This window comes from Pseudomyrmex gracilis, unplaced genomic scaffold, assembly GCF_002006095.1.
Source record: "Pseudomyrmex gracilis isolate BER0280 unplaced genomic scaffold, ASM200609v1 scaffold_17, whole genome shotgun sequence".
NCBI classification, from domain to species: Eukaryota; Metazoa; Arthropoda; class Insecta; order Hymenoptera; family Formicidae; genus Pseudomyrmex; species Pseudomyrmex gracilis.
In genome coordinates, this window is record NW_018020601.1 from 935,543 (window position 1) to 959,468 (window position 23,926).

The window sequence follows — 23,926 nt, forward strand, 5'->3', positions numbered from 1 at the left end:
AAAAAAACTAAGCTTGATAATCTCGCACTTGGTGTGATCTAACGCGTAAAAAAACGCGGAGTTTTCTACTGTTGGATGCGTAAACACTAGGTAAACTCACTTGGGGCAAGGGGCGTCGGGTAAGTCGCGTGGTAGACGACACGCTGTGGGTTCGAGTGATTGTAACCCGCCATCTCCGTGATGCTGGCGCGTACTCGCGCTGCTTGGATCTTACCGATCGCCGTGGCCGATCGTCATCGTCCTTGAGCATAGGCGAGACGCGAGCGTAGCTGGGCCCTGCTGGGCATCTCTGAATGGATCCTTTTTCTTGGTGGAGTCGCCGCCTGGTTCGGTGACGACGATCGCGTGTCTGATATGACGGTTATACGCTGATGATCGCGCTGCTTCGAGCGGCACGAGTTGAGAACACAGTCCTGTTTTCGTCAGGACAGCTTGCCGATCGTGGCTTCCAGAACGCAGGGACGGCGCTCGGATTGATGTTGTCCTCGTGAAGGTTGCGCTCCCGGATGACGACGACTCTCTTTAGAACGGCAGGACATATCCCCCAGAGGAGCGCGCACACGAGCTGGATTATTATTATATTCGGAGAACGGATATCGATCGACGGTTGTCGCGAGCGCGTCGTGTCTCGATTCTTCCGTTAAATCTCCTTTCGCTCACTCTCTCGAAGCAAGAGAGAGATCTCTCGCGATTGAGCTTCTCGCAGTTTTGTCGCGCCGAAGGACACACACGTGGAGGTGCACGCGGAAACACGAAACAGAATCGATTTCCGTCTCACTTCTTTTTTTTCGTGTACCTTGACTTTTCCGATTTTCTCTTTTTTTTTTTTTGCCCTCGCTCTCACTCTTTCACGCTTTTTTCTTAGATTCTTTTGCTAGTATAAAAAATTGGAGCTCCATTGATTTTTTTTCTACATCACGCGGTCCGGAGCCAGCCTTCTTCTTGAACGTCCTTAAATTTTCCTTCGTCGTTCCCTTCGTTCTCTTCTGATGACAGCTTCTCGCGATTTTCTCTTCCCCTTGTTTTTTCCAAACGTTCTTTTTTACCGTGAACGCGTTGTCACGTATGTCACAATTGACACTTCTTCCTCCTCTTCTTCTCTCGTTCGAAATTCCAGTCTCTCGTTGCTCTCTCTTTTTGTTGAACGCTCCGGAACTTTTTGTGTGTAGTTTTCTTATATCCTAAGTTACAACACTGAACCCGTCCCCATCGGGGGGACAAAATAATGTAAGGGTCACACAGTATAGAGAGAACTTAAAATGCGATTATCCCGTCTTCCGTAAACAGCCGACGCACGCTCTTCTTCGTGATATCTCGCTTCTCTCTTTCTCTCTCTCTCTCTCTCTCTCTCTCTCTCTCTCGCGATCTTCCTTTCTCCCGTTCTCTCGTTACTCTCCCGTGTTCCGATCTCTTCACTTCCGTTGTACCGCGCACTCGTTTTTTCTGATAGAGAAATAACTTGAGAAAATAGACAACTTTTCTATCTTTTGTTGCTGATTCTTTTGTGTTGGTGCTTGTGTGTGCGTGTTGTATTACGCGTTCGCTTAGGAAAAACCGGAAATGCAATTACTTCGTCGTACGTCCCACTCTCTCTCTCTCTCTCTCTTTCTCTCTCTCTCTCTCTCTCTCTCTCTCTCACACACACTCTTTCTCTCACGCTCTCCTTTTCTCTCACCCTTTCTCTCGTTCTTGCTTTTTCTCTTTCTGTCCGGCCGTGCGCGCTCTTTACCACTTCGTTATCTTCGTGCCTTCTTTTCTTTTTCTTTTCCCTCCTTTCTTTTTGCAGACGGTTGTCAGACGACGGGTGTAAAGTTTACAGAGAGTCCTTATATAGGAGAAGTGTGTTGTTGCTGTTGCTGCTGTTTCGTGTTTACAGTGTTATTTACAAGTATGTAATGTTTTTGTTTTTGTTAATAAAATAGTTCAAATTAGTCTTTTGGCCCCGCGTGTCTGCTCCCGAGCGGCGGGAGCCGCAGAGTGAGGCAGCTCGCGATTCTCGACCTCCGTCTCCACCGTTCCTCTCGCCCCTCGCTTCACCTCTTCGTTCCACTCTTCGTCCCCTCCACGCTCTGGCTCGGACTCTTCCAGCCCCTACCAGTATCGCTAGCACCACCACCACCACCACCACCACCACCACCACCGTCACCGTCACTGCCACCCCGTGAGGACGATCGTTCTCTCTCTATCTCTTTCTCTCGTCGAAGTCCAACTATTCGGCCCCAGCCATAGCTCCCGCCCTTATCCCTCGTTCCTGTCCACGGGTGTCTGCCGAAACTCACCCTCAGCACCTCTAACATCTCGCCACCTTTATTCTCCTTTACCTTTTTCCAACTTGTTCAATCTTCCTCTCTCGGTCTCTTTTCCTCACTATTTCCTCCCCTTCCTCAAGCACCTACATCTACTTACCACCTTTACGCTTAACAATGTGTGTGAGTGCACCCTCGTGCCAATTCCTGTGCGAAGCTACCGATGGTATGCCGTTCGTTACCTACCTACCTACCTACCTACCTATCTACCTACCAACCTACCTACCTAGCTGGTTGACTATCTACTCTCGGTGTACTCGTTGGAGTTGTAAATTAAGGATTACCGAGGATGCAAATTAATGTCGAGGCGTACGTATAGAGAGAAAAAGAGACAAAGAGAGAGAGAGAGAGAGACGCGCGTAAATCAGCCGTTTGTTGTCGTTGCGCGAAACGAAGTGTGTTGCACTGCTGCGATCAAGATCTCGCGAGATAATCATTCGTTATCCGGTCCTCGGTGGATTCGTCCCCATTTGCGCATCTCTCGTTCCAAATAATTCTCACACACCGTCGACAAATCGACGCTCATACGTCTCGCGCCTCTGTCGTCGTCAAAGCCTATAAATTCACGGCGATTTTACTGAAAGCGAGATGGACGAGAGTTTCGCGAAGTAATCGTCGATTTGCATGCGGAACGTAACCTTGAACGCGATACGCCGCAAGGTTCGGAAGAAGAAACGACAAAATAATACGCGACTCATATATATGGAATCCGCAAAGTGGAACGCATTGAAAAATCACGTTACGGGTGTGATAAATGAAAAATTGGAAAACATTTAAATGGTAAATTCAAGAAATTTCGCGTTTGACAGAACTTGTTTAACTTATCGAGAGGTCATATACATTATTATACAATTCTTAAATAACATTACGCTGTTAACAGAGTCAATTTACAGAAGTTTGCAATTGCAACGCACGCCGGCTCGAGAGAGAACGAAATTACGTACGCGAAACGCATATAACCGAGTTACCTGTAGTTTACAACGTAAAGTTTATTATATATAGTTGTATATAGAGATAAGATTCATGACAAAGCATACGAAAAGCATCGTTAACGTGGAGAAGGTCTGTGAAAATCGTAAACTACTTGATATAAGCTCTCGTGGTTGCGCAAATAATTTGCCTGGTAAAGATAAACTTTATGTTGCCGCTGACGTGCGCGCAGGCATTGAAGAAAACCGCACACAGTTTCTTTGAGACTCCCGTAGCGATTTCCCACATCCCGAAAAAGTAATTTACAAGATTATACATTATTCGGATTGCGACCGTAAATGCACAGACTGGAACGGCCGTTTCGGAATTTTATCGCAAAAAAGATAGCCTTAACCTTACCGAAAACAATCGAAAGGTACTATTCAGGTTTTATATCAACAAGAAAAATAAAGCCGAGAGCTCATTTCTTTGATTCATAAATAAAGAACGAACGTCGCATGTAACACATATAAAATCCTTTGATGCATTTTAAATCAATTTCAGCTTAACAGGGTCTTTTATTCAAATCTTTGTGTGTGTGTGTGTTATACTTAAATAATAATGTTTCAAATAGCTAAACTGACACGGCAAACAAATAAATTATTTTTCACTAATTATCGAAAAAAAAGATGATATATACATTCCGAATACACTCTGAATTATCGATTAAAAGGCTATAGAACGGTTAAAATACTTGAAAAAAAAAAATCCTCTTAGTGACGAAAATTAGTTAAGAAACATTAGAAACATCATTGTAAGCAGCAGGACAGTCAAAATTGGATCCGATGCACTTTTTCACGTACGTCTCCTGAAATCTTCGTTGTGAAGAGGAGAAGCGACCGCGACGAAGAGAGATCTAAACGATATTCCTCTCACAATCCACGAGACGCAGGCCAAATCCTTTCTGAGACTTTGCACCTATACACATGAATCCTGCAGTCGCTCGTGCCACGAGAGTCGTACGTTTGCGCGCGACTGGTGTGTACCCCAGGCGCACATGTACGTACATTTTATATATATATATATATATGTATGTATGTATATATATATATATATATACACACAGTAGTATATATGTGCTTATAAGCGGGGCATGACACAGCACACATCGGATTCTCGCAGAAGGTTCGTGTCGAATTTTAATGGAGGTGCTGCCACCTTCCAGTGACCTCTGGAGCCAAGCCGCGCCAGGAGGGTCAGTCCTGTAGAGAGCGACTTGCGAAAGAAGAAAAAAGAAAGACAGTCAGCCAAGGGTGAAGCGCAAGGGGTGAAAATCACTCAGGCGCCCCTATCGCCAATCTGATTAATGGATAAATTCATGAGTTAGGTATTTATATGGATTTAAGCGCGCGCGCCTGTATGGCGCGCACGTAGCTTTAGAGCCTCGCTAAATTGACAAGTGCGAGGGCACGTGGACACGTGTACGGGAGATCACGAGTACGTTGTGCGCAATGTACGTACAATCAGGGATATGGTAACTTTTTCTATTGCTCTAAGTCATTTTTTGAAGATATGTGATGCACAATCATGTTTAAAACATTTTGATTAGAAATATTTATACTTTTTTTAAATGTATTTATTGAGATAATTTGCAAAAATATATATATACGCATCTTAATTGTGTAAAATAGAGAATATAATGTTTGCGTGTCAGAATATTTGAATTCTCTTAACTATACAAAAAACTTTAAAAATAGTTGAAACAACAATATTAAAATATACAATGTGCAATAAAATATCAAACTAAATCATCACGATGTCTGAAAAATTTAGAAAAGTTTTGTAGTACTTTTCTTACGATCTATAGATATTATTATTATTATTTTATATTTTCTGTTCACGTAGTTTAAGATAGATTTTAAGTGTTTTTGACAACATTATCTAGGATTGTTTTCAACAGAATTACCTGGAGCTTAATTTTCGATTTTATATTTACCCAATCTGCACAAATCCGCTCCTGATTCGATTAGCTTCCAATCGCACGCGGTTTCTGTCACGTTAAGCTTGTAATTTATTCGTAGCCCGGTAATTGAGCGAATCTCGTGTCAGCAAAATGAAACAAGCTCCCGCTTTTCAATCCTCAGTGAATACGAGGCCACTCCGATTTATTTCCTTCTGTGAACATCATATCGGGGTCGCGATATGCAGTCAAATTCAATCACAATTATTATTTTTGACGCAGAATCGTTTTAATTCTTTCTACTTTGATTTGAACATTGTTCTTTCACACGACAAATAAAATTATAAATTTTTTTTCCACAATTTACAACTTAATAAAATCTCGCTTGTTAAAGATACTTCGTTTACTTTTTTTTTTTTTTTGATATATTTTTGTTTGATTTATATTTAAAACAGAGTAATATACATCTCTATTTCTAAAAACGTGGAAACGTGTTTGTCTTTGAAATGCAAGCATTTACGAAGCTCTTCATGTCCATGTTACGTCGCACACTGTTAAACTTCGCGTACACGATTCTGACGGTTCGGCTGTTGACAAAGTAAACACGCATTAAGCTACACATACATCATTCACGATTACACACGTTCTACTACTCGCGTAGGCAGAAGTGGAACGCACGTGCGAGATGATTTCTGACCGTACCCGACATATGGCCAGAAATGATTACAATTGTGTTCCTTCGAGCTGATCCGCCAACTAATTTTTGGGTCCGTGCCGAGTTCACCCGCGCCTTGCCACCACTCCATGATATTCGTCTCGACTCGGCTATCGAAACAGAGCGTTAGTTATACATATAGTTCTCGGTTTGTTTCACTTTGATTTATGGTGGCGGTGATACAAAAACGCCACGGGCAAAGCGGAGCAAGCAGGACTGACATTTCTACGGCAAAAACAACGGCTCGCCGATGTGAAGAGCCGACGGAGCAATAATTCTTCCCATCATCTATCATAATTGAAATCAAACGAAAAAAAGAATTTTATATAAAATTTGCATCGTGTCACGTATAAATTAGTTGCAGAAAATACATGTTTTCTTCTACAGATTGATACGTATACTATATACATATATAGGTATGCGTGCCTTAAATGTTTTAGAAATTGAAGAGTGCAATTGTGCGTGTTTTAAAAACTGTAGCTATATATTAATTGAATTTTAACAATATTTGTGCGGAATCCGTTTTTTCAATCTGGTAAAAAAAAAAAACATTTTCTCAGCCTCAATAAAGTTATTATTCCATGTGGCGCATCAAACATTTAAGTAGCGTAATTCGTCATTCAATGTATAAAATAAAAAAATCGCCGAAATCTCTCGTTTTCGTGTTGACAATACTTTACCACGAAAACGTGACGCGCAACGTTTATTGAACATTCAAGTCGTAAATGCGAAATAAATCTGTCAACTCCGCACAGTATCTCTTTTGGTATTGTATAGAGTTTTTTTGTATAATACTATTTTAAATTTAAAAATTTTTTTAAATTTAAAAAAATAATATAAGTAATATAAAAATATAAATGTGCGTAAGATCTACATCGCAACACACACAATTGTTTTATCATGTAACTCGTAGCATTAAATAAACAATTACGAATTATTACGCTGTCGATATAATCAGCTGAGGCACTCAGATAAAATTAATGAACGTGCGAATCACTTTTATTAGCGTAAGCTTAACATACAATTACGACAATTAGTTGCGTAATTTATATTAGCAAACAGCTTTCTCAGTCTAACGACCCGCAATCTCGCCTTAGCATTGCATACGTTCTATAAACTGATTCGCCACTCTCGGCCGTTTCTCGTCACCCTCAAATATCGCGTCTCTAAATAGTCTCGAAGTAACTAAAATACTTTAGGGACGTGCATACATATTTTCGTACGCGTACCAATCTTTTTGTTGCAAACCTACTCAACGGCGCAACAAGAAAGTTGATGTAGTTTATTGCGTTAAATTTTATTTCTTTTGCGCGCGTACATATATATATGTATATGTAAGGAAATAGAATAAATACAATTTTTATTTTAATAATTTTTATTTGTATTAACGTTTTTACTTATTGCACACAGAGGAATTTTTTCTAAAGAAAAAAACTGAATAAATTAAATCGCATCGTTTCTCCTTTATCAGTGATAAAACGCACGACAAAAGCTTTTTTAATTACCTATATAAGCAAGTCCGAAATGAATGGAATAACAGGAATACGATGTAGCAATTTGCAATCGATAATATCGTAGTTGTGAGAAACATACATGCGAAGTGATTTTGCTGCTTGTGAGCTTGGAGACGGTTGATACGAGGGAACGTACACGCAACCCTTTATTGACGGGTTAATAATTCATTCTATAGCTATGCGAGAGAGAGAGACCGGTCATAGAATTACGCATAACAATTAATACCTTGCTTCTTTCTGTCGCTAATTTATTTGTATTTATTCACTATTTGTCGACATTTTGTGTTTATAAATCGACTCTAAAAAAAAAAAACAATTCCGGAATGTAGTATGACAGAAATGAGTGAAGAATACGCGCAGTTTAATCGTCAATCCATGAAAATTAGGAGCGCGGAAACAAGTAACTGGATATCTGATCGCATGTTGCGCTAAATTTTGAAAACAACACTTTGGCTTAACGTGGACAATGCGTTCCGCCTCTCGCTGAAATATCATCTATCGCTGATAACGATAATACCGTTAATGGGCCATAAATAGATAACAGAAACGAAGCGTTAGCGTTGTAAGAGTTAGATCATTTTGCTACACTAAAAAATTGAGATCTAATCTATAAACAAAAACAAGAGATTGCGCGTTTCTGATACTTTATGTATGTACGTATATATATATATATATATATATATATATTATACATATGATGTTGACTATAATATGTTGTTATTGATGTAATTTTTTCTCTTCACTCGTTTATACATATACATATAATAATATCGCTCAATAATCGTAAAATATTTCCTATAATTATGAAAAATTATCAGCGATTGCAAAAAAAATCTTCGCTTTAATTCCTATAAATATTTAATCAATAAATCATCACAACAATCATTTATATCTGATAATCATTATATTATCTTTTATATTATCCCGATAATGTTCTGTTTCATGATAAATGAAGAGACATGTACGATATTTATCTTCCCTTATCGTTTTTATAAGAGACTATACGCGTATACATTATATGTCATCCTTCGACGACCAAGAGAGATCAAACTCTTGTACGTCTTTCCGAAAGGTTCGCGGCAAGGATCGCGGAAGAGCTGCACAAGAAGAAACAAGAAGAGCTAGGATTACAAGCGGACACAAAAGAGCGATGAGGAGAACGAGGGATTCGCGTTAACACGAGTCAGGCGCGAGGCGATCAATTACGTAACTCAATAAAAGTGGGTCACGTGTCAAAGTGTGGAGCCATCCCCGAGGTGTCCAACTTTTTGGTAAAACCTCGTAAATTACCAGTCAGCCAGCTAGCTGGCTTTGCTATCCCTTCCCCCTCGCGCGACTTTAAATAGAATGTCGACAACTGGTGTCCACCCATTTTCTCGCGTGCGTCGCTTTCTCTTTCTGCCTTTGTCATCTCTCTTTTTCCTTTCCTCTGATGTTTCTCTTCTTTTTTCATGTCAGGTAGTTCCTTATCGAGGCGTTTTTCGTGCACAGGGACTGAAGCTGGCCGAACACGTAAAGTTGCTGATCGTTAGACGTCGACGATAGCTCGACGTCAATGTGGTAGCGAATGTGATTAGTACAAGAGAGAAAGAAAGAAAGGGAGGAAGAGAGAAGAAGAAAGAGAGAGAGAGAGAGAAGCAGACAAATAGAAAGGATAGATTTACGAGAGAGAAGTGTAGAAGAGAATTGGGATGGGCGACACGAACTATAGCCGGTACAGAAATGGAAAGCAAAGAGGAAGAGAGAAGCGAAAACATGACGAGATCAAGAGAGCCAAAAAGAGAAGGATAAAGACAGAAAGAGTAGGAGAGAGAAAGGAGGAGGGGAAAGAGAGAGAGAGAAAGAGAACGTCACGGCAGGAGAGCTAAGACAATCAATAAGATTGCCAGGTCCGAAGAAACCTCGAGCTCGGATTCGCCGAGTGAGTTCGGTACGCTTCCTGCCAGGCGCGAAGAGAATCATGTTTCGCGAGAGCTAAATCATCTAGGTCGCATCTTTGAACGCGAGATGTCGAATTAGAGTTTTCCGCAAGACGAAGTGAAACTGGAGAATGGGAAACGAAGGTCGATTTAAAGGGAAAACGAGCGTCACGGGGAAGAGACTCTATGTTCACTTCAAGGAAAGTCGATATCTAGTTTAGTCACTAGATAGGCAATCGGATAGGTCAGGATAGAACGGGATAGAACCAGGAAACGTTCATGGATACCGAGTTGCGTGGATAAAAGGGGTTGCTAGAGCGAGAAAGCTGAAATGAAAAGCGTGCGCAAGAGCGAGAACCGAGGTACCGCACGGTCGCCGCTCTGGCGGATATTGCCGGAACTACGAATTACCCCCGTGTTGCTGGGAGTGCACTTCTTCGAAAGCTCGAATGGAGCGTTACAACGTCGATGTCTCTCCCGGAACGAGAGATTCCGGGGATGAAATTTCACGTCGATAAGGAAGGCTACCCCTTCAACTGTGATAGAAGTACAGGGTACTTTAGTTCGTCTTTATATACGTATATACTACTGTATTAGAGATTGTGCATTTTCTCAATTTTCTTTTATTTATCATTCTTAAGATGAAGAAAAAATTATTTATTCAACTTCAACATTAAGAATCTTAATAAAATGTTATTCCAATTTTATAAAAAATTACAAGAATTAATTATTAATTATTACTTTAAACTCCAAAAAAAATTAACGCTAACTTATTTGTTTAGTAATTTTATAAAAAATCGTATAAGTTTTTGTTTTGAAATAATTCTTGAATTTTATAATAATCACATTTTGTTTTAGTTTTACATCAACATAATAATTATTATTTACAATAGGGATTTTTCAAAATGACATTTATTAATTTTTTTTTATTCTAACATTTTTTCTTATTGCAAGATTTAGGAAGTTTGATCATTATCTGATAAAGATATTGTAATACATAAGAGAGTAGAACTATACGAAGTGTTACAATCTGTTACATCGGAAAACCGTACGTTCTAAGAGAAACTTTCTTTCCAATCTATGTGATACTCTAACAATCAATAAGAAGATAGCCAATAAATAAGAAGCATGATAAAAAAGATCTGCGTCACACAAAAGCTGGTTACAAAACAAAAAAAAAACGTTTATCCACACATATTTGTTTCAAACTTTTACCCGAGCATATTAGGAACATCAAAAATAATTTTCTACGTTTCATAGATCAATTTTCAGGGAGTTATTATTTAAATATTTATGTAGAAAAAAGACATACAATATGAAATGTAAGATACATATGTAATAAACATGTTTGTATAAATAAAATTGATTCGAAATAAATGTATTCCGTAAATCTTTGACAATGTTTATCTCTTTGAGACAGCGATCGTTTATGATAAATATGTAAATAGATGCGCGTTCGAAATTTTTTAAATTCCTATTCTTCTATTATTATTCGATATATCTGTTGACTGTTTTTGATGTGTGTCAAGCTATATAAAGGCTTTCGATAAAACGGCCTTTTGCTTAAGAAGCAATTTTTGAAAAACCATATCGAAAATTTCTTTGATGAAGCGATTTGCGACAGCAGTTAATTTGCATTACATACTCGCAGTATTATAAAGTATGTGTGTGTATGTATATATATATATAATAAATACAACGCCTCAAAAACAATTTGTGTGTGTGCAAACGTTTTACTCTTGCCTAACTCACTTCTTTCTACATTTATATAAGTAGCTTCACTTATGTATATTATTATTGTGTAACACATATATAATATATGTATATAATATAATAAGTATAACAACATATTTCAACTCATATAGTATCATACTAGCAAAAATTATAACACATAATAATTTATATTTATATATATTTATATCTGTTTCTTGATTTAAGTCTAATCAATATTTTACATAACTTTTAATTTATGTTTATGAAAAAACCGTTTTACCATTTTTTTCAAAACTACATATTATATACATTTATTTAATTGTACGTAACAATTGTTTTTTATTGATTAAGTACACACACGTGCGTTTTAATAACGTTATACTTGTGTGTGACTTGTAATGGATATTGGCGAAAATAAAATATTTATCTATATTTTCAATTAAAATTTCGATTAAACTTTGTATTAACTTGTGTTAAATGTAACATTGCGGTAAGCGTCTCGATTCTTTTTCTTCTGTACGAGAACACGTCTAACTGCTTCTCAAGTTGTCGTCGGATTTCGTCACGTCGTTATGAAACTCGATGCTCGTAAAAACCATCATCCCGAAATTTGTGCGACGCTTTAGTGCGAGCATTCGCATCTCGTAATACTTTTATCTGTCTACGTCAAACGGTAACTACTTTTCTGTAGCTGTCTTTTTCTCTCTCGCGCGCGCGCTCGCGCTCTCTTCCTCCGTCGTAGCAAGCCGCTCCTTCTATTTATATTCAGAATCGGATTTATGCACGAGTGCCCTTTATGGAAAATGTTGTTCGAAGAATAGAGAAGCCGACTATGCTGCTTGCAGTCGCCCGGAGGCAATGCATATGCCACTCGATTCGGAGTGCATGTGCATCTTTGCGGGCGATGCATACAGTCAATTCTGGAAATGAGCCGAACTCACTCTCCGCGGCGGAATACAGACGAACGTGGGAAGGAACCAAAGCCAGGCAAGGTCTTCGGAAAAAGGCAAAGGCGGGAAACACGATGAAATCCCGTATAGAGGAAAATTCCTTTTGCAAGAAAAGCGGCGGTAGCTGTAAGTGAATATCCCACGTAAAGTCGGAAGTTTGCGACTGTACGTGATAGTTTTCTCTGTATATTTTGTTTTTCGTATAACTGTGTCTGAAAAACTTTTTTTTTTACACAGCCAAAGAGATAGATTGGGTCATTTGAAACAGAAAAGTCATGTCGTCATTTTGCAAAATTCGCAATATTTATTAAACTAAGTGTGAAGCAGTGAGACATGGATAAAACCATACGATTTTCCGTAAAAAAAAATAACTTATCTCTGCGATCTCTTAGCAACGAAGAAAGAGACAAAATAAAGCAGAAAGCAACGTGTGGTACGGCTTCTGTCTATCTGCTGATATTGATTTATTGATTTTCTGAAAATCATATGGTTTTTTATTTTTATACACGCTTACAAAGCCCGGACTATCATTTCCCACGCACTCATTGACTCATTATTAACATTATTAATAACTTAACAAATACTGCGAATTTTGCAAAATGATGTACCTATGGGTTTTTCTGTTCCAAATAACCCAATCTATCTTCACACTTCGGCAGTGTCAAAAAGTTTCAGATATTATACAGATACAATACAATTTATATTCTCGTAAAATAATATAGATTAATAATTAAGTTAACAGCGAGATGGGCGAAATATAACGTGAGTTGTAAATTATTCGAAGACGTAGAAAACCATCCATCGCGGGTAATAGAAAATACGCGATTTTAGTATTCCATAAAAATGTTAAACACGATTTCACATTTCTTCTTCACGTAAAGATAGATGTTTGGCTTTAGAAAAGATCGTGATTCTCGAAAAAAAGCGCGATGATAAGTGGGACGATTTAGAAGTGAAAAGCTTCGGATATCTTTTTCGTAAAGCACACATCGATCGATTCTGTTTTCTCCCAGTCTTTATAAACGAGAAAGAAATAATCCCGATGAATTGTGGATATTTGCTTTTTGCATTCGGTTTTCAACTACATTTTGTTTTTATTCCCGCGTATCGCAATGTATCGCGCAAAAAATATCATATCGACACTGCGTATTATCAGAGATCAACATGTAACAGTTGTAACACAGAGGCCACCCGTTTTCCGATGAACTGCGACAGCTAAATTCATTTGCAACTCCACGAAACAGTTTTGTGAGGTATACAAAAAATTTGACAATTTCGCGTTATAAACGATAACGAAAAAAAGTTACAACAATGCGTTAAAACGCGTTAATTTAACGAACAAATTTTATTAATATTTCAACATCAATTTTCTATATCTAAATTTACATTTAAAACTTGAAAATTGAAAAGTTCATTAATTAACATAGCAATTAATTTTTAAACGTTTTTTAAACATTTTTTAACGTGTTTTGAAAATTTTTAAACGTTTTTTAAAAATTTAAAAATCTGAAAGATTTAAATGTTTATTGCAAATTCAAAATTGAAATAAATTTTTATTCAAGAAATTTGCATGTAAAAGAAGTACAAAATTAGATTTAAAAAATCGACAAACACATATGTTCAAAATGCCATGATACGTAAATCTCACTATATATTTCAAATGTATCTTTTCAAATCTCTCTCGACCTTTAATATAAATTGTAGCTATTCGTATTCTTATCCTGCACGATTATCAGCACGTTTAATAGCTGTAACAAGCACGTATCTGCTTCTTCGCCAAATTGCACAAGAAGCTACTAATTGTAAAAGTTGTAGTATCAATAGAGTTCAGTTGTAGTACCAATACTGTTCTCTCACACAGTTGCTCGCTGCTAATCGCATGATTTACGGACTCCAAAGTCATTCCGAGGTAAAATTCAAAGTGTGTGTGTGTGTGTGTGAGCGCAGTTTCCGTCTCCATCGTGACGAGTAGAAACTTTGGTCAGGCTTCTCTTTGCCACCCGTTCTCGTGCGACGGCGTAACTCGTCCCGCTTTAAAACGCTCTGGCGTTTGTTTTAAACTTCATTGCGATTTTCTTCGAGTCTCAACGCGCGGGACTAATTCTTTGCCCGTTCCCTCGTTTTAGCTCTTCGTGCGAGAACGCTGTAATTTTCGAGAACTACTTAAAGCTGTCTTAGACAGGCGAGTTTGAAAACTTCTAACACAACAATCGCAGCAACTTCACCGCGACTCATATTTCCGTTACGCGAAATTGCATTATTTCTTTGTTCGCTTTGAATTATAAAGAATTTTCAGACGTTCCTTTAAAACTTTTTATCCGTAGACTAAAATTAGATATTTTAAATGATGAGTTTTTTCTTTCTTAACAAATAAATCGTCATCTGAAGGCGACAATCGTCTAGATTTCTTTTTGTTCACGGATGACAGTCATATGAATATAAAACGCTCTGGCTCTCCGAGAAACGAAATATTAAAAATAATTTAAAGAGAGAGAGATTATTTTCAATACTTTTCTTTCTATCTCTCCAGATTATCAATCCCACATCAACTGTTCGCTTTTCGATATATATTAATTCATGCAATATTTGTTATTCTAAAAGTACGAGATAGATACGAGACAGATCGTTCTGAGGAACACCTTTTTCTTTTAGCTACATATACAGATATGTGCCTAAATAATTTACGAGGCGATCTCTCGGGTTGTCAAAGGTGTAGGTAAGTAATGGCGGAAGTACTCACCGGAGATGGGATCCGCGCCATCGACTTTCCTGTCGACGTTCTCATGAGCGGCTTCCTTGTTCGTCCTTGGACGACATCCAGCGCCGGAGCTCGCCTCGATGCCGACGACGACCCCGTCCTGGTTCTTATGCTCGTTTCGTAGACGATCGTTTCTCTCGTTCAGCTTGCAGTTACCACAGCCAACCCCGACCTTCGGCGAATGCTTGCAGCTGATGCCGCCTGAGTTTCCGTTGATGTTTGCGTTAACATTGATGTTGCTATTACCGTTAGTCGATGCGAGATTGTCAGCCTAAACGATGCACAACAAATCGATTGTTGTATTATTTTATTGATCGTAAAACAAAAAAATAAAAATATATTAGAAAATCAAATTTTTGACACAATTCATTATAAATAAGAAATTGATGTGAACACGATAAGAAGTTAAGAACAAAAGATACATTTCCAAGAAACTTATCAATTGAAATAAATTTTAAATTGCTTTGTTCTTCCTCTAAATGTTTTTAAATTATACATTAACATGCTACAGATGTGCATAAATAACGTAGAAGTTGCGTAAAATCGCGACACTGTGTCACGCGGACCGTCCGTCCTCACGACGAAGAGAGCGATCTATCCTCTTTAACCCTTTAGGTTGAAACGAGGCGAGGCTCATGGTACCACCTGCCACCCATTCCCAGCTATAATTGAAGTTGTCTCGTTTCGTATTGTAAAGCTATATAGGCAGCAATGTATTTTTTTCGTGCTATATACATCGCCTAAAAGACGAGTCTTTTATTCTGCAAGTAAGTTTTCTTCTGTTTGTATTTTGTTGAGCGATACAAATTGTCCCGAAGACATCTGTCCTACGCGAAGAGCAAGAAAAAAATAAAAAGAGAGAGAGAGAGAGAGAAAGAGAAAGAGAGAACACGTCCCTTGCATCTTTCTCTCGCACCTTCGATCTCTGCATTCGAAGCGATCATTTGACCTTTTACCCGCCAACACGTTTTTAGCAGAAACTTCCCTAATACGGCTTCTACGTTTAACCCTGCAGTTAAATAGAGGTAACATCGGCAAGTAATTTACTAGATAGCGCAGCTCATGTATGAGAATTAATTAACTGATTTCAGTCACGGATATTAAACATCCCTTCTCCTTATCAAAAAACAAAAAATATGTATATATTTTACATAAAGTTGTTTTACTTAATTTCACCGCAAATGCGGTGGTCGACTATTTGTCACATTGATCAATAATAAAACAACATTTCAAACACAGTCAAAATCTCGGGTGTTGAAATACAAACTTAAGGAGTTCGGATTACTCTTTAAATACTCTATATGTCATATCCTCGAAACGTCAACGTGCTTTCGGATGGTAGGTAAGACGAACGTTTCTAGCATAACAGACTTAGTTTCCAGGTAGTTAGTGTGTAATCGGAACCTTTGTTATAACAGACTCGTTAAGTAAACGTGATCAAGGGAAGAGAGAAGAGAGGAATCTGAGCAAGCTAAATCACTCTTGGCGAGTGCGCGGCTATGCGGTTCGTCGGTTATATGCGTGTAAAGGTCGAGGGTGGTTCTCACCGAGCTGGTCATGCAGGTAGACGAGGTAGACGAGCGCACCACGACGATTCTGTTCTGGTTGTGATCGTTGGAGGCAATCGTGGAAACAGCAGCGTGGTTGACCAGTGCGTGAGTGTCGTTAGTGGCCGCCGGATTGGTGGAGTTGACGTTCCCAGTGGTGGAAACGCCACTGCCGCCCAGAGAAGTCTGTCTGATCACCAGCACGCTGCCAGCCGGCTCCAGCACTACCACCTGCCTCATCTTCGTCGTCCGGTTCTCTGATGATCTGTCCTCGTCGGATACGGGAGAGTGTACTCTCCTATGTCACCTCCTTGACGACGACGACGTTAAGCGCGTCGTACTCCAGTACGACACGTTCACTGGCTCTTCAAAGCTCCCACCCGTCCGCTGCCGCCCGCTCCTCCTGCGCGCTCAAACACACCCAGGCTGATATTAAAGCTGTCGTTTTAAGGGATGATCTTAACGTCTGTTCCCACCCAACCCAACGACGGCAGACCTACACGCTCGCTCTCTCGTTTCCCTCACGCGCGCGGAGCGGCGTTGTTTCTTCCGGAAGGCAAATCGATGGGATTATTTCTGCTAGAGCATCGAGTTGATACGGACCGAACGAGCTTTTATCTGCTTCTTTCCTCGGATAATATGAACGACTCGCATGCTCGCGGTGTCGCACACAAAGTAGCGGGCGTGTTGCGCGTTTAAAATAAGATCAACAGCTCCCAGAAGCCGCCGGCTTTTAGATAATGGCCCGTTGCACATTTAATACACTAATGTGTCCGGCTTTTTCAGCGAGCGTTCGTACTTGTAGCAAGAGATCGATCGTCGTTGCGCAACAAATTAATTCAGTCTAGCTATATCGTCAAATGACTTGCAAAACGATTTTTCATTCATGTCTACAAGCGCTGCGTGAGAAATGAGAAAAAAAATTTTTATTCACTGAATTCAATTACTTTGATTCATAAAATTTTGTCCTCCGTATTCATGAAAAGTTTAATCTACTCTTATATATTTCGATTATACTTTTGATTCTATATTTACGGTTATATCACTCTTTCCTTTTGTCAAAATGAGAAAATGTACATAACATATATTTCAAATATTTTTCACAATATATATATATATATATATATATTATTATATTGCGTGAAAAGAGAAAACACGGCTTGTGTTAACCTCAATCTGAAAATGCGGTCATCCTAGTTTAAAGTCTAGTGCGATTCTCTCGTTTTCTCAGGTCGCTCGAGTAAAGGTATTTGTTTTTGAACTCAAAGCAGAGCAAAAGATTTCGAAGGGATCAGAGCTTAAAATTGGACGGATTTTGTTTGGAATTATTTGTGCCCGTACCTTGATATTCTGCGATATGTGCGATAAAATTTTGTGAAAATCGATAAAATAATACGCACATTTCATCATAAGACTTATTTCTACATGCTACAAAAATCTCTTATAGTGCGTGTATACATGTTATACCTTTGTGATTTAAATTGTTTTGCGCAATATAAATGTATAAAAATAATTAAAATAGTATAAAAAGATATATATATATATATATCTTTTATACTGATCATATATATGTGTATATGTATATACACGTATGATTGTTTATCACGTGATAAACAGAAATAAGTATGTGGTTGTGGAAGAATCATCTGGCAAGCATCCGGACACATATTTTGATTCGAGAAACTGCACACACACACAAGTACGCGCGCGCGCGCGAATATTTTCACGTGAAATAGCGCGGGAAGTCTGTTCATCTTCTTAGACTCCGCGGAACCACTTAACTTGGCATGAATTGTCATAAATGCATTTCTTGGCCGCCCACTGTCATAGATCTGCTCGGCAAATAGAAGCTTGACCTGCCTTGTTGCCAATTTCCGCGTGTAACAACTCTAGCGGTGTACAAATAAAGCTGGCGACAATATCTCTGTTTCACAATATTACAATCGAGAAGTTTACGTATTGCTCATGTTATTTTGTACATCATAGAAATTGTAAATTATAAGTTAGTCAAGTAATGTACTATTTATTTTACTGCAAGCAATTTATATTTTTAATTAAAAGTGATACAACACTAAAACATTTATTTGCGCAAGAATAAAACTTTGTCATTAAAATCAGAAAATTGTATACATGTATAACGATGAAAGGTGTAATTTTTCTCGAAGATAAATAGCACACACACACACATACAGAATATTTACGTAGATAACTTCGAACTTCTCCACACAAAGAGAAACTGCGATACTCTCTATAGTCTGGCGTTCCAGTCGCAATGACTTGTCACGTATCTGTAAGTGATACATGCGCGATGTGTATTTTAATAAGAATTACATATAATGTCATTTGCGTGTTTTCAACAGGTATTAAATATACAGGGTGAATGTTAAAGGCGAGTAAATATCGCAGCCATTCATGTATGGAGCAGTATCGAGCGCGCCCGTAACGGATATCTACCGGTACAACGGCACGTGCGGCAGTAATAATAGAACCGTCGCGTCGTCGGTGCATTCACACGCGGAGGATGCCCGCCTGCTGCTGCTATCCTATAGCATCGAGCACACACAACTTTTACCGTCTAGACTTATGTACCTCGCCCCGATTGTCGTCGGATTAAATCCTTCTCCTTCCTTCCCGAGTTTAATTATCTGATTCCCAAAGTCTCACACTCTCCGAGCTTATATCCTCGATCTCGAATCGCGCGGTCATTTGCATAACAATTGTAAGGATGTCGAAAGCTCTGCAGATTATTAGTTCACAACTGAAAAGCGCTAAAAGACGCTATGTAAAAAAAAAAAAACTCGAGAAAACTTTCCTTAAAACTTAAGCCAACACGTTCAATCTAAATGTCTTGAAATGACGTGAAGATATCTCTCTCTAAGAGGATGCTGAAAAAACGGCTGAACTCCGATTCGGCTGCCGCTCAGCAGCTACGCTCTTCAGTAAGTGGTGCCCTCTAGTCGGACCGAGACAAGAATAGATAACATGATAGAGACAAGGATAAACGTATGTATCTTTTCTGCGGTTCTGCTAAACAAAAAACTGCACTAATCTTATTGTCACAGTTGCGGAAAAAAAAGTACCGATAAGACAGAACGGTTCAGCATCTTCTTAAGCGATAAAAAATCTAAATCTGAGTTGCATATAATATTCTTGAATTATTTGAATTCTTGTAGGTTTAAGTATGCAGAAAGAACAAAAAAATAGCGAGAGAAAAAAAACGAGAGAGTATGAAAAATTAAGGTCATACGAGTGTATTAACAAGGTCTTGGTGTATATTAAAAAGAGAGAGAGAGAAAGAGAGAGCACGGAGTTTTCGTGTGTTTTAAGTAATATTTACGCGGCTTTTTCATATTCATTAAACGTGCAGTCTAAATTGTTAGATTACATTAAAAAATATATATATATCATTATATGAAGTCAAGAAATTTCCTTTGTAAAGCCAACAGTTTTTTTTCGCACAAGTAAAATTAAATGTAGCTGTTAATACGTGTTGTGGATTATACTTGTCACATATAATCCTTCACCAAGCTCCTGCCGTGTACGTCACGCTGTGTAATCTCAGGATTTATGATTTATAAAACCATGCTTTCCAAGCAAAATTAACATTAAAAGATGACTGCGCTGTTCCATTAAAGAAACGCGATGTTTAAAACTTGAACGAGGAAAGATTTCGCGTCAAGAAATGTTGATGATGTGCATTAAAAGTGAAACAAAACTAAATTAATCTCACATCTAGATTACGTAAAAGCGATGCAGAAATAGAATGCAGCATTTTTCTTCTTTTGGTGTAGATTTCTTAACGTATGGCATGTAAAATCTCCGCACATGACATGAAAGAAAAAGACACCAATGAATTAAATGTAACATATCAATAGTGACATGTAAATAAAAAGAATACTATAAATGACATGTCCTCTCATATTGTTTTTTTTATTTTAGAACGGATGTAGGATACTTTAGACTTGACATACCACGCGTATCGATTTTGCTTTGATATCGTTAACTGGGAAATAGCAAGCAGGCAGCCACATACACACACACACACACACACACATATGCGCATTTAGATCGATCGATCTCCAGGCACCCATATGTTCGTCTTCCAAAAGCGAAACTGCCGCGCAGTTTCAGAGATATTATCGCAATTTGACATTTATATTGAACTTAAAAAAAAAGCCACATATGTATGTACATATATCGGAAAAACGATAAAAAAACCTCGGATGAATTTCAAATATTGTTATATATGTAATATATGTATATGTTCATGTATATATGTACATATATATACATATATAACAATAAACAAATAATCGTTTTATATATATAAAATATTTTTTTCTCTCTTTTTTTTCTTCATATTAGTAAAACTTATATAAATTTATATATTTGAATTTCTATTCTTGATTTTTCAAGAAAACTGTTTAAACTATAAAATAATATTACAATTGTGTCTGTTGGACAAAATTAAAACACAATTGAAATAAGAAGTAAAAAACAGGAATTTGTTTACATTAAATAAACATTTTCTTTTTATCTCTCTTTTTTTCTATATTTTCAATTATTTATTCTAATATGACTGCGCATTGTTTTATAGCAAAATATGTAAACATAGAAAATTATAACTATTATTAGAATAATAACAAACGCGAGCATCACTCTTGACGTGTCAGTTCTACCTGAGAGCAAACATCAGTTTCCAAACAGTTAGTTAGGAGTCGAGATGTGATGTTCCCAAACGCTAGCTCTAGTTATGCAAGTAGTTACTATCGTTTTCGAACAGGTCGTCAGAATCTCAAGGCGGCAGGAAACGTACATGTGTCACTCTTGATAACAGCTGATTACGATGAGCTCGACGAGATAACAAACAGTATAGTTTAACGTAACACAATGTACGCAAGATACGCGCTCTAAACGGATAAAACTCGCTATCATCTGCGTCTTTAAACATCGTTTCCTCACGGTTTGAAAGAGATTAATGAACGTACCGTAAATTTAATTGATCGTAAATGTAAGCGAAGATTCGTTAGAGTGCAAATTAATTATTAAATAAATTCTGCTTTAGTAGTCATCCTTTACATTGATCAGGGAAATTCAACGCGATATAAAAACCCGAGAAAAAAGTGCTCGCTTCAATAAGTCAAGGTAGTAAAACCGAGGGATTAACCTTGTGTTCTGAAAATATTATCATCCGCAAGAGAGGAAAGGATTTTCAAGCCTTATGGGACGTATCTAACACATTGTGTTGCCAGTGGATGAGATTACGTCGTGCCTGTCAACGTTTGTGACGTTTGCATTATGAAACGCAACAACGTGTTTCTCTGGTCTAAGGAAATCTTCATCGAATTGTCAAACTTCACAGCAAAGAAACAAAAGAGAAAAACCCAAGAATTAAAGTGAGAAAATAATATTCTTTAGAATTTGTTTTCCGAAAAAAATGAAAAAAAAAAAACGTTTCTTTCTCCAGTACAAGAAATAACAATGAAAATTTGTCTAATAAAAAACTAAACCAAAAATATTGTTCAGTGAAACAAATTCTGTTATTCAAATCTTTACAGCTTAAGTTATTATTCATCCTCTAAAGAGATTCATGTGCCTGATCTAATAAACAGGTCAATTTACATAAGGCTTATTTTCCATATCAACAGCCACAAAAATTAAATTCGCTGAAATTTCACCGGTGATATCGAAAGCTTTTAAAGTTCAGACAGAATTGTAACTTTTCTAAAACGAATTATTTCTCGGAAAGAGAGACTATGTGCTTTTTCTTAAGAGATAAATTTTCCCGTTGTCGCATTCACATAAAATTGTTGAAATATTGTTTGCAATAGTTTCATCATTTTTAATTAGTTTACAGATAAACATTCTAATCGGAACGCGAATGTATTAGAGCTCATTTCCATAAACTTTTAAATAAAAAATCGTACGTGATTTTCAATAAAAAGTTTATAAAACATAATTTTTTTAAATTTTAATATTAAACATTAGATTTGTTATTATTAATCTTGCCATTTTTCTTTGTATCTTGATTTTAGTATATCAGTTCAAATGTGTAATTATACTGTGCAAAAGAAGAACTACACAAAAATCAATTTTTTTGAGATTACCAAATTTTGCTAATCTGAATCAATATTTGATTTAATTTACGAAATTTTGGTTATCTGAACAAAACTGTTTTTTTTTTTTTTTTCAGCGTAAAAATACATCGCAAGAGTAATAAATTGTTTCAATAAACTCGGTTGCATTATGAAATCGATTAAAAATACAAATGTGTATTACACACAATGCACGTTATAAAATAAAGTTTACGTTCAATGATCCGCCAGAGTTCCCGCCAAAAGTCTGTCACGGTGACAGACGAAGAACGTGTTTCATCGCGATTACTATTTCGCAATTTGCTACGCGACGTTCCGGATACTAGCCGCACGTGTGGGCAAGCGCGCGCGAACAAAATGCGAGATTCCTCCCTCAAACAGAGAGACCGCGAGAGAGTTTACGGTACGCACTAAAAATAGCGGCACCCATAAAACTGCGAGAACCATCACGCGGACAAGCGAACGCGGCCACGACGACGTCGACGTTGCGGCGATGCAACACTCGTTCTTATGCACTTCTCTATATCGCCACCTCGTCTCTTCCGCGCGGAATTCTATTTATTTTTGAAGTATTCCAGATTATTTGAAGCGCGCAGAAAGTCGCGCCGCGCCGCGAACGAGGCGCCCGACAACGTCGCTTGGATGCGGCGTAACGACGCCAACCGTCGTCGCGTTGTTCTTTTCCTCAAAAAAACAATAATTATACAAATAACGTAAAGCTATATATACTCACGGGATCCGTACTCCGAATGAGAACAGAAGCCCCGTAGTCGAGGATGATCATTTCGACACGCTGCGCTTTCTGGTGCGCGACGTCTCGCGTTTACGGAGTATAATAATTGTCCCGGCGCGCTTCTTTCTCTTCCTGGTTTTCATTCACCAGCAGCGACGACGGCACCTTCCTCCGCGCGACACCATCGCGACGCTCATGATCGACGACGACGACGACGACGACGACGGTGACGATGATATGACAACGGGGACGACGCCTGGTCCACGGTGACGACGACTCTCTAGCTCGGTCGTCTTTACACCTCGTGCACACTGTTGTCCCGTCAACGTTGACGTGCGTGCGTGGGTGCGTGCGTGCGTGCGTGCGTGCGATGCGTGACGCTCTCACGCAGAGAATCGCGCGATCACGCGTGCCCGCGGCAGCCGCGGTCGATCCTCGGAATCCATGACAGGTGTACGCGCGATACGTATACGTTGATACGTGTTCACGAGAACGGCGAAGCAAGACGAGAGAACGTGAATCGCATGCGCCGCGCTTGAGGTAAAAGTCATCACGCTGTGTGTCGGCGCCTGGCACATAGACGAGAAAACTCGCTGGTGGAAATTCGAAGCGTTTTCCACGCGCAACACGGCCGCGTGAAATTGTTGAAACATACGCGTATTAAAGAAAAATTATGTGTTGACACACTAGAAATATTTTTTGACGATAAAGCATGATAACAGAATAAAGATTTATACTTAGGCAGTTGAGTCAAATGAAACAAAAGAATAAAAAGTATATGAGAGAAAGAATTAATCGCTGTGATCT

At 38.3% G+C, this 23,926-nt stretch overlaps 1 protein-coding gene across 5 annotated transcripts in view; it reads right to left on the reverse strand.

Annotated features, from left to right (window-relative positions):
- The window catches only part of LOC109864078 (calmodulin-binding transcription activator 2), a 49,672-nt gene extending 26,213 nt beyond the window's left edge, over positions 1-23,459 (reverse strand). For 3 of the 5 annotated variants that reach the window (XM_020444939.1, XM_020444937.1, XM_020444938.1), the window contains exons 1-3: positions 23,120-23,459; positions 16,292-16,694; positions 14,727-15,015 (exon numbers count right to left, since the gene is read on the reverse strand). In XM_020444939.1, coding sequence (XP_020300528.1) covers positions 14,727-15,015; positions 16,292-16,531 — 529 coding nt within the window. In that variant the 5' untranslated portion in view covers positions 16,532-16,694; positions 23,120-23,459. Of the gene's footprint in view, positions 1-100; positions 1,606-14,726; positions 15,016-16,291; positions 16,695-23,119 lie in introns of those variants that run through there. The other 2 variants (XM_020444940.1, XM_020444941.1) reach the window with 2 other exon arrangements.
- Between the last annotated feature and the right edge of the window lie 467 nt (positions 23,460-23,926).